Genomic DNA, 11,628 nt, shown 5'->3' on the forward strand with positions numbered 1-11,628 from the left:
TGAATTGGGAATGTCAATGGACTAAACGTTCAAGATTCAAGAGACTTTGACACCACATATTCACCTAAAATCTTAAGACATCATAAATATGTATCATCTCTCTTATAAATCAAAGATTTTCACCATTTCTATTTGATGTAGAACTTAAATGTTCACGCTTGAATTCAACAAAAACAAACTTGGTATTATCTTTGTATCATCTTATCTTTAATGAACTCGTACATTAGGTTTTATCAGGTTAAGGATCGAGGTATGGTATAAAAATTAGTCCGACTTAATGTTAAAATTAGATAAGAGACACAAAATTTTGGCGAACACTTATTTGTGTACCACTAGTATAAAATTAATTATTTGAGAATTTTAATATAAGTTATTGATAAAAATAGTAATTGAATTTTTGAACTTGACAATAATGTATAATTAAGCCTATGAACAAAAACACTTAGTTGTTAAACTTTAAAATAATTTGTAATTAGGTTTCTAAATATAAATTATTTATCAGTTAATGAGTTATATATCATTATTTTTATCTATTTTAACCTAGTCATCACCCTTTTGCATGAGTACTACTAGTTTTGTAAAATAATATAGAAATTTCTATAGCAATTTCAACATGCATTTGACAACAAGTCATCACTCTTTAGTAGTTGAATTTGAACATATATCTATAACTGTTTGCAACCACTTGAACAATCTTATACAGCAAGGTATTGAATATATCATGTAAAGGTCCTTAGACTATGTCAATGTTTATAGTTTTACTAATTCAATTCCAAAACATAGTGAGAAAAAAAACAATGAAAAGGAAAAGGAAAAAAAAAACATAAGGTTACTTTACAACCATTACATACATGAATCACCATACACTCTCATAGCATCCCTTTCCTTACCTACACAATCCTCCCCAAAAACTCAATTATGTCAAACATTAATATTATTAATATATCTGCAAGCTGCAATCTCAATAACCAGGCTTCCCTTTTGATGAAAAGAATCTACTAAATCCCCGCCCATGTTTCTCCGGCGTAGTGACCGAACCAGTTGAAGAGGCTGATTTCGAAGGTCTGTGTTTTGGTTTTGATTTCGGAAGTGGTGTCGGGGATCTGGCCTGTACCGGTACCGGTACGTTTGAATCATTATCTGATGGAACAAATAAACCATTGGAAAAATGCAAGGGAGAATCTGAACTCGGTCTTTGCACAAAAGAAGAAGTGGCACTGTCCATCTCCAACTGAACTACTTCTTGAGAATTTGGGCTAGTAGTAGCAGTTTGATTCATTGGGTTGAAGCCTTCAAACTTTGGACTTTGAGGATGGATAGCATTTAACTGCTTTCCCAGAAGGAATATGGTTTCTTGACACTCCGCTAGCTTTTCGGCCGCGGCTGCCAAATCTCTCTCCTGAGTTAACGAAATGAAATCAGTATAAGATTTTCGGTTTGTCTAAAGAACTCCTAGATTGATATATAGCAACATAATATGAAAAATCTGACATGGTAACTTTTATTACAAATCACAATGGAATTTCGGCTTTACCTTTGAAGACTTGTTGTCATTTTCAGCTGTTAAGCTCTCGATCCTAACAGACAGAGAAACACGGAGATTAGAACTAGAACCAGCAACAGCAATTTGCACAAAATTAAGTAAAACAGCATTGCATAATCTCAGCACTAGCACCTCATGAAATTATTAGATGATGTCTAACCTTAGTAACTGCTCCTCGAACTCCTTGCTCTTCGCCAAAGCAGCTTCGTGAGCCTTCTTTTCATCTTGAAGCTCATTCTCCAGAGTTTCTATCGTACTTTTCAAACGGTTTAGTTCAGCTTCGAACTCCTGGGCACGTGTTTCAAGTGATTCGTACGACTCTGTCATACACTTCAGCTGCGTCTCAGCTAAGCTATTTGATCTTTGAGCAGAAGCTAGTTGTGATTTGACTTCTGCTAGAAGTTGCTCAGTTTCTAGCAATTGAGACTTGGTCACTTCAAGATTCTCAGCACATATTGATAGATCTGTTGTTACTTTCTCTTTCTCGAGTTTCAATTCTTCAAATTCCTCGGATGACAGTTTTTGTGATGCCACATTCGCATTATAGCCCGAAACCAAATTTCCATCATCAGGAACCTCGGGGTTAAGAACACGAGAGCAACCATTTTGATACCTTTCTCCGGATGAATTTTCTTGAACTAACTTATTTTCAGGCAACGCAATCTTATCTATGCAATCGAGACTGTTAGTTTCGGCTTCTGTACCCTTGTAGCCAAGGACACTAAATCTGAGTTCACTGGCTTTAGCCAAAACGTAAGACAGGTCAAGAACAAACTGTGACATTCTTGCATTGCTGCATAAAACTTTACTAAAGGTGACAGAAAACTCCTCAATCTTTTTGCTCATTTCATTTCCATTAGAAGATACATCATGAAATGGGATTGCTTCTTTGCCAAGTAACAATACAAAGTCATGGATATGAGAAATTGCAGCTTCTAAATCTGAAGTTATCTGCGCATATTCTTTGGGCTGCAGGGTTGAAATTGTTTCATTTTCAAGGTTTAAGCCAGCATCTTCAAGATTATTCTGCCGATCACATGTGGCTTCAGAAGGGGCAGTGTCATGCGAATCATCAAGAACGTGTTTAATATCCTCAACGATCTTTCCTATATCAGCATTCTTAGTATCGGACTCAAAAACTAGTAATATTCTTGATCTAAGATTTGTTAATAAGCTAACAACATCAGATTGGGGATCAGGTGCTGACATTGAAGCACTGGAAGACACTTGATTTGGCAACGAATTTGAATCGCCGTTTGTTTCAGACAGGCCAACTTTACCAGTACTGACTTGTGATATATCATTGACCACACCATCAGTTGCCTTATTGTTTGAAGATAATGAAACTGTGGTGTCTATGTTGGAATCAATTTGCAGACGAGCTAACTTCTCCACCTCCAGAAAGTCGTCCATTAGTTCCAACTTTTGAATGGCTTCGGATTTGCTTGATTCCTCGGTACACTTTTTAGAAACTTGGGGGGACGGCCCGGATGCTATTGTTGTATTCCAAGACTCGGCACAACTTCCTGCATCATCATTCCCATCTTCAGACACGGAAACCAAGCTTGGTGCAATGCTTGCATTTTGACTATAAATGCTTTCATGGGTTACATGCATGATGGATTTCGGAGATCCATTCTGCTGGTTACTTGTCGGAAGTTGTGCTTCCAAACTTTGAAGTTTGCTCAGTGTTTTAGCACACATACTCCTTGAGGCCTGCAATTCGCTGTTCCGTTTAGCCAAAGCTTCTTTCAGCATCTTTGTTTCTTCTTCCATCGCAAATAAACGCTCGGTAAGAAATTCATTCTCCTTCTGGAAATTCTGTACATTCTCTAGGGAGAATTCAGGTAGTGGGGAAGGATTAGGGGTAGCAGGCTTCACAGGTGATTTCCTAATTCGACTTTCTCCATAATCTCGACCAAGATTTTCAACTTCTAGCTTCATTTGTGCAAGTGCGGCCGGACCAGGTAACTTTTTCCGAACTAGTCCGCGTAGTCTTTGGCACTCAGCTTCCAACTTAGCAATTTTCTTTACACCCTCCATATGCTGCTTGTTAGCCGCATCTGCAGACCTCATACTCATGTTTTTTTCTTCATTCCGAATTTCAAGCTCTTTGGAAGAAACATGAAGTTCATATTTAAGTGAATTAATTTCTCTTTCACATGATTCTACGTTGCTCTTAAGCTGCTCAACTTCAGCTTCGGCACGAGCTTTTTCTTCGCTTATTTGGATTAGCATGTTAGACCGCTCCTGCAAGGACCTCGACAACGCTCCATTTTCCGCAGCAGACCTCCGGAGTTTCTGTTCAAAACTAGTTATATTAGCCTCTAGCTCTCCCTTAATCTTGTCCAACTGCTTCGTTTTCGACAGAGCAACTTCCTGTATTTTCTGTTCATGTTCTTCCTTAAGGTTACGTATCTGTCGCATACACTCTTTAAGAGCACCATCTAAATGTGACGCACGGTCCTCAACAGTGAGTTTCGAAAGAGTGACAGATTCCAGATGATCTTTCAACGCCAAAGCCTCCGCTTCAGCCTTTTCCCATCCTACAAAGTTTCAATAGAATTTCAATTCCAAGAACGTCGAATAAGCAATCTTTAACGCCGTAAAAATTTTAAGCATTATACCTGAAACAGCTTCTTCGGCTACTTTAGCATGTTGTTTTACCATGCTTTCCTTAGTATTGATCTCAGTGTTTGCTACCGAAAGCTTTTCATTCATTTCCTTGATCTCATCTTCCAGTGTCTGAACCTTTTCCTCATACGTCTGAACTTGTTTGTCATACGTCTTCACTTTTTCCTCATACGACTTCACTTGATCCTCCAAATCAGACAGATGCGAATACGATTCCACAGAGATTTGAACATAATTCGATTTCTTGTTGTTATCCTGTATGAATATGTGGATCAACAAAGAAAATGTAAATGACAAAAAAAAACTATAAATTATATTTTATTGACTGAAATTACGACAGATGCAAATATTTCACAGAAAGTGTGAGCATGCATTGCGAAGAGTAAGAATACAAGAAATCGAAAAATTTTAAACTTTCAAATTACAACCATTTTAAAGTATATTTTTCTGGTATAAAAACGATATACATACCTGATTGGAAGCATCCTCGGAATCTACGAAACCACCTGATTTCTCATTCACGACCTTATCAGACGACTTCTTCTTCCACGGCCAACGTCGCTCCATGGCAAACAAACTCTAAACCCAACATAAAACCAAACATTCAACCAAACTTTCCACTACATAACAAAATAAAAATCCTCATAATTCAAACATTATTTCTAGTATAAAGCAAGTTTGGTAAATGTAATTGTCGGTTACTAAAAAGAAAAAACGGTTGAGTGAAACCTAGTCTATTGTCATGAATTGTCTGAGATTACTAAATTGGTGAAACGCATTGAAGCAGGGTGGTACAGTGACAGGTATGCACAAACCAATGATAGCAAAATTTTATTTATGTCATGACACACACTCTTCTCAGAAATCAGATCTAACCACTGCACTTTCCTTATCATCATCCTCTATAATGTCTATGCAGCAACATGTTGTAACAAAAACCCTTTACCATATTCTCAATAGTTCTCAATAAAATAAATATATTCTTTTCTCTTCACTCTACTCACTCACTCTTCAAACAAACTTGACACAAAAGCAATGTTACATCTTTCTTTTCTATTAAAAAATAAAAATAAAAATAAAAATAAAAATAAAAAGATAAAGAATAGCTATCTTAATTTATTTAATTATTAATTATTTTATTATTATTATTATTAGTTTCGTATTATACTGTATACAGTATAGATTAGGAAAAATTTTACCAAATGTTTGAGAATGAATGCCTCATTTTAACTCGTGTCACCGACACAGAAAGAAAAGCAAGTTATAATACCTGATGAATAGCGAAGATAAAATTTGGGGGAAAATCGATTATGAATGAAAAATCGATTATGAGTAAGAAGTTTTTGGAAAAAAGCTTTTACTTAAAAAAAATGATGAACTTACCGATTATGAAAAAATGAGAACAATGAGGATCTTGATGAGGTTCTTCTAAGAATTTTTTGGTGTTTTTGGTTACTGGAGGATTTGGAGGAAGTAGAAAAGAGAATGTTAATATGAAACTTTTATTTGTTTATTTGTTTGTTCTGAAAAATGAAAATGAAAGTGTGAAACACTCTTTCTCCATTTTCTAGTTGTTCTTTCTTTACACCTACATTCTTTTTTTTTTATTAGGGAATATTATTAATGAGGAATTAGTAACTGTTTTTATTTGTGAGGTGTGGTTTGACGAAAATGACCCTGAGTTGGGTTGCAAGTGCGGAGAATGGTTTGTGTCAGAAGCAAACGAGTATCTGAGCTGTATTCGATTTAGGGGAAGAAAAAAAGTCGTTAGTTGTGCCACTGCTTTTCTCTCTTACCTTTTTCTACTTTTTGATTGATTTGATTTGATTCATAAAATGAATAATATTTTTTCGGTTTTAAAATAAATGTATATTTAATGAAGAAAATCTATTTTATATGTATATCAATAATTAATATGAATAAATACAAAAAAATCAGAATTTGTTTTATTTGTTTATCATATTTCCTTAAGAAGTGTGAAGTGTTTTGGGAAACGGAAGGAATATAACCCTGCATTTAATATTCTTGCATGGAGTGAGATTCATTCATACATGATTTATATAAATTTTTATTAAACACAAATTACATTTGAGGTCTTGAAAAGTGCTTATTCTTGTAATCCTGAGATATTGATTGAATTAATTCTTTTAAAAAAACATACTTAAATTTAGGAAAAATAAAATAAAATCAACCATTTTTAAAATGTTTGTTGAACTTATATATTGCAAACTGTTTGAATTAATGGGTTAAGAGAATATTTGTTTAATTATTTATTTAATTGCATTGGAAAGACAAAGAAGTGTGAATGTGATATGTACCAGTTAGGACCACCGTCTGTGGCGCACTGCTCTGCTCTCTACAGCTCACAAAGCTGGTTGCCGTAACATCGTTGACTTGGCGTCTTTCTTTTATTTACTCCAATGATAAACTTATGGTATTAAAAGATAAATCTTACTAGTTACTATGAGTAAAAAAGACAATCTTTTTAGATACTATATTCAAGATAGGATATTTATTATTTTATTTAGAAATATTTAATATGGATAGTTGGGGATTTCTTTCACCAATTATTAAAAAAACTATTTATTTTATTTAATACATTGGATTTATGTTTTATATGAAATCTTAAAAATTATGTGTATTTAATTAAAATAATTATTTATCGTAAAAAGTTAATTTATCAAGTTGCATATATTAATGAAGATTCATGTGGGATTATCTCTGCGGAGCTTTCAAGTCGGAGTTTTTTTTCGTAATGACGGGGATGGAGGGGAAAATTCTATCGATGACACTTCAGGAAGGGGATCGGAGAAATACCCTCTGCCTCGTTGATTCCCTGACTTCGACCATATTATTTAATTTTATATATAATATAATTATATAATATATAATTATATAATTTTGCATTTTTCTTCTTTTTAAAAATAATAATTAATATATTAAAAAATAAAGAGTTATCAACGAATCATTTTATTTTTTCATTTCACTGAATAATATATTGTTTTCCTATCTAAGTACTCAACCCTAAAAAAGTGCATCTATTACATACAATGTACATACCATATCCTTTTCTTATTTTCTCAATTCTCTTTGTCTCCCTCATTCCTCGTCTCCTTCGTTCTCATCATCATAACAATCATTCTCCTTTGTTCATTATACTTATGGTAAGTATTCTTCAACTTCACTATACTTCAATTAATAACTTATTTTTCATTCAATTACTAAATTAGTGGTTATGTTTTCGTAACTGCAAATATTTTTGTATTTTTTATTGATACAAAATGCATTTTTATTTATAAAAAAAGGAAAGATGCAAAATATATTTTTTCTTTTAAAGAAAAAACAATCCGCACATTCCCTACTCCGTTATAGAAACAATTTCTCTGTGGCAGAAAACGGAGATGGAAAAAATTAGATTTTTTTACAAAAATAATCCAGTTTTTCAAAAAAAAAATCCCAAAATAACCATGTTTTCAAAAAAAATCTCAAATTATCTCACTTTTAGGAGGAGGCGCCAATTGGATTGACGCCTCCTCTTAAAAATAGAGTGCATGCGCCAATTGGATCGGCTACGGCACATGGTGCAGCCAATTCAAATGACGCCCATGTGTATCAATTGAAAGGAGACGCCAATTGGATTGACACCTCAGTGTATTTTGCAATTTTTGTTGTTAAACAGTCCACGTGATACATAATTTCGAAATATGACTAATTCATATTAATATAAATTCTCGTTTATACAAAAAAGTCTAATGTTGATGACCGGGATCACCTAACCGACATCCGGTCCCACATCCCCTAGCTACCCAAACCTATGGCCCTAACCCACGTTGATGATTCACCACTGGTGTTTGAGCATCTGAGGGGTCAGAAATATCACTACCAACTACAGGAGATGGCATGTTGAGATAGTCAGACAAATCCGCATAGTCTTGAGTATGCATCGAAGGTGTACCGCCATAGCTGAGTTCATGACCCATGTTAGAGTAGTTGGGTTGGGTTTGACTTATTGGTGGGCGACCGGGACGGTTGAAGGGATACATGGGTGTGAATGATGCGTCGAGGAAAGGTTGGAAAGATTATTGGGGTGTTTGGTAGAGATAGGGTTGTTGAAGGTTTCGGTTTTGTGAGGTTTTAGCTTCTTGGCTATGGTAGGAGGAGGGACGATTGGTGTTGAATGATCGTTGAGTGTTCTAGCTAAGGCGGTTTTGGTTGGGTGATGTGTTGGGTGCGAAGCGATGTTGGGTATCTGGTTGATGATCTATTTGTTGGTGGTGGTACGGGGTATGCTCTTGGTATTGTGGTTGGGTGTATGGCATGTTAGGGTTGTATGTTTGTGTGTTTGTGGAACGGAAAGTTTGACGGATATGGGGTTGTGTGTATCCGGTCTAACAATGTTGTTAGAGGTTAGATGTTGAGGCGTCTGGTGTGTAAGTTTGTTGGTCTGGGTCGTATAGGTACATATCTTCGGCGATAAACTCAAAACCAACCGATTTGTATCAAGCCATATAAGTACGACTTGGTTTTTCTTCATTTGGCATCACTACATCAGTTAAGACATGGTCATGGAGGTGCTTCCATTTGCGACACTTAGATCTTGCGAAGCTTTTCCATGGATTGAAGTTCCATTGGTCGTTAATTTTGCGCATATGTCATTCTCCTAGGTTTGCTGGGGGGGTCTGGGATGTGTTGAAGCATACCGAACTGCAACTTCACACGATCATTGTTGTACATCTCCATAGTTGTGAATCTTATTATCGGTGTGCATGCAGTCCATACGGCTGCGTCTTCTTCGCTGACTTCATGGTCATGATCCAAATTTAGGTATAGGCGCCAAATGAACTGAAATGTGAAAGTAACTTAGATTATAAACATGGTAGAAGAAGTTAACAAATAATAACAAAATAATGAGGTTATTATCCATACATCTGTCGATTGAAGGTGATCCAAGAGATTGTGATACTGGGTAATACATTATCTTGGACATCTATTATAACTCATACCACGTGCCAACCATCTGCACCATAAAGGTAAAAATATTAGTTAGAGATAATAATCGTTAAAGTAAGTAAATATATAGCATTTTAAACAACTTATTTTTGTGCATACGGGAATGTGAAAGGGTTGTTGTTGACGGGTGCTGGGGACGGTAGTCTTGACCAACCCCATGCTTGGAGCAAAACAGCACATCCAGAAAAGGTAGATATGTCTTTGTGTGAATTTTTACACAAAGAGCTATAAAGATAGGTCAGGCAAGTGGATCCCCAACTATAACTTCCTATTCTATCTACATGTCTTAGTAAAGGTAAATACATAACATGCATACTAGAACCACTATCTTCGGGAAATAAAAACGAACCAATTAAAAGCATAATGTAACACCTAGTTTTTATTATTCGAGCCTCTTCGGTAGAATGCTCATCTAAATTTAAACTATTATAATATGACTTAAGGCGTCAAAGGAGTATACCTTGACCTCTTGAGTTATCATCTAACAAATCAGTACCCAAGAGGTCCAAACAAATTGAATTCGCATAGTTGGTTTTACCATTTACAGTTTTACCTTCAATAGGCAGTCCCAATAGCATGTAGACGTCTTCTAACGTCATGGTACACTCACCGGTTGGAAACCAGAATGTGTGTGTCTTGGGACGCCATCTTTCGCATAACACAAGAATGAATTTATTATCCACCGACCAAGACATAATTTTGCTTATATGTCCAAAACCGGCGAGTTCTGTAACACCCTTCTAAAATACCCCAAATATTTAATTAAAATAGCAATATATCAATCAGAGTAATTATGCAATTAAGGGTGTCACACAATCATTTCACACCATTCACCAATTATCTGTCATGCTCTTTTATTAATTCAAAACATAAAGCATTTGCACAATACGCAGCGGATAGAGCTTAAATCAATCATTCAAAACATGTAACACATTACATGTAAACTGGTTCAACAACCAACAATAAAACAATTAAAACATCCCTTCCCGATGTTACATCTACCAGAGCATGACCCACTAAGGAACTACGCTAGACTCCAAGTACTAGCTCCTACTCAATCACTGCTCGTTACCTGAAAAATAGTTGTAAGGGTGAGTTCCTCAATCGATATAATAAGCATTATAAAATATCATGTAATGCTAAGTAATTTAACACATTTCATCACCCTAATCATAACACACATTCAGTAACGGCACATCAACTAAAACATCATACTCAACACCAACATAAAGCACACGTATAATCTCAATTCATTCTCAACACCAACACAAAACACACATATAATATTGGAATACATCCATTCATATTATACGCCATACATACACTATGCAATGAGACTCCATGCATGCGGTACCGACTATTCGTGAACATATAGTTCAACTTCACCGACCAAATCCAGGTACGGCTACCAAGCTCACTAGTCCCACTCATTTGAGACCTAGTGACTCACATCACTAATTCCTCACCATGGGAATTAGCTACCACCCCAAGGGCCATGCTATGCACGCTAATCACCTAGCATGCAAACATCAACAACAGTCCAAAAAAATGACTAACATCACTAATTCCTCACCATGGGAATTAGCTACCACCATAAAGGCCACATTATGCTATGCCAAATCACCTAGCATGCAACATCAACAACAATCCACAATGGACATATGCTCACACTCTAAGCCATAAAACAGTCCATCCACAATTACATACATAATATATACATTCACAACATTATGCATATTTTCACACATCATCAGCATATTTATCACATAATCATATTATGTCATGCCAAACAATTCAGTCACAGTATTAGCACACTCTACTAATACCTATCCTACTCAAAACAACGGGAAATAATCCCTACTATATCACACACCGATATAGGCCAATCACCAATTATGTTCATAACATTAAAATATCAATTTTTCACTTTTCCAACAGTGTTAACCGGTTAACGCCCTGGGTTAACCGGTTAACGCAACACAGAACACGCTTCCTGGCACATTTCAACAGTGTTAACCGGTTAACGCCCTGGGTTAATCGGTTAACGCAAACAGAACAGCAATTTTCACAAATCACAACAGTGTTAACCGGTTAACGCCCTGGGTTAACCGGTTAACGCAAGCAAAACAACAATACTTCACAATTCCTAACAGTGTTAACCGGTTAACACCCTGGGTTAACCGGTTAACGCAAGACAGAAAGCTGTTCCTGCGCTAACACGAAGCAGAATGCAGAATTCTCCGCATTTTCCGCCGTTGGAGGACTTCCGGACCTCCGATTCCGATTCCGTAAAAAGCTATACGTTCGGAAAATCACAACTAACCCAAATACAGATTCAATTACAGTTTTCACATCATCTATTCATCACAATTTTTCAACATTCATAATCCAATTAGGGTCAAATCAACGGCTTATCACTACCCATTACATATTAACCCATA

General features: G+C 35.8%; 1 protein-coding gene across 4 annotated transcripts; it reads right to left on the reverse strand.

Annotated features, from left to right (window-relative positions):
* Nucleotides 1–739: 739 nt before the first annotated feature.
* Nucleotides 740–5,789, reverse strand: LOC127088120 (filament-like plant protein 4). 4 transcript variants are annotated; one of them, XM_051029032.1, is made up of 6 exons: nucleotides 5,561–5,789; nucleotides 4,649–4,756; nucleotides 4,171–4,432; nucleotides 1,704–4,089; nucleotides 1,535–1,577; nucleotides 740–1,399 (listed from the first exon to the last, which is right to left on the reverse strand). In XM_051029032.1, exons 2-6 carry the CDS (start codon nucleotides 4,742–4,744, stop codon nucleotides 962–964), a joined length of 3,225 nt encoding a protein of 1,074 aa, XP_050884989.1. In that variant the 5' UTR covers nucleotides 4,745–4,756; nucleotides 5,561–5,789; the 3' UTR covers nucleotides 740–961. The 4 variants fall into 4 exon arrangements, with proteins under 4 accessions (XP_050884989.1, XP_050884991.1, XP_050884990.1 ...); XM_051029034.1 differs by having other exon boundaries at nucleotides 4,649–4,797; XM_051029033.1 differs by lacking the exon at nucleotides 5,561–5,789 and adding an exon at nucleotides 4,907–5,189.
* Nucleotides 5,790–11,628: the final 5,839 nt, after the last annotated feature.

This window comes from Lathyrus oleraceus, chromosome 5, assembly GCF_024323335.1.
Source record: "Lathyrus oleraceus cultivar Zhongwan6 chromosome 5, CAAS_Psat_ZW6_1.0, whole genome shotgun sequence".
In the NCBI taxonomy this organism is placed as follows: domain Eukaryota; kingdom Viridiplantae; phylum Streptophyta; class Magnoliopsida; order Fabales; family Fabaceae; genus Lathyrus; species Lathyrus oleraceus.

What these genes read in the sequence shown, in the direction of transcription:
- LOC127088120 (XM_051029032.1), bottom strand. Translation starts at nt 4,744, where the DNA reads ATGGAGCGACGTTGGCCGTGGAAGAAGAAGTCGTCTGATAAGGTCGTG. An exon ending in TTCGAGGAGCAGTTACTAAG is followed by an intron (nt 1,578 to 1,703) that starts GTTAGACATCAT and finishes TCTGTCTGTTAG; the next exon opens with GATCGAGAGCTTAACAGCTG. An exon ending in ATGACAACAAGTCTTCAAAG is followed by an intron (nt 1,400 to 1,534) that starts GTAAAGCCGAAA and finishes TCGTTAACTCAG; the next exon opens with GAGAGAGATTTGGCAGCCGC.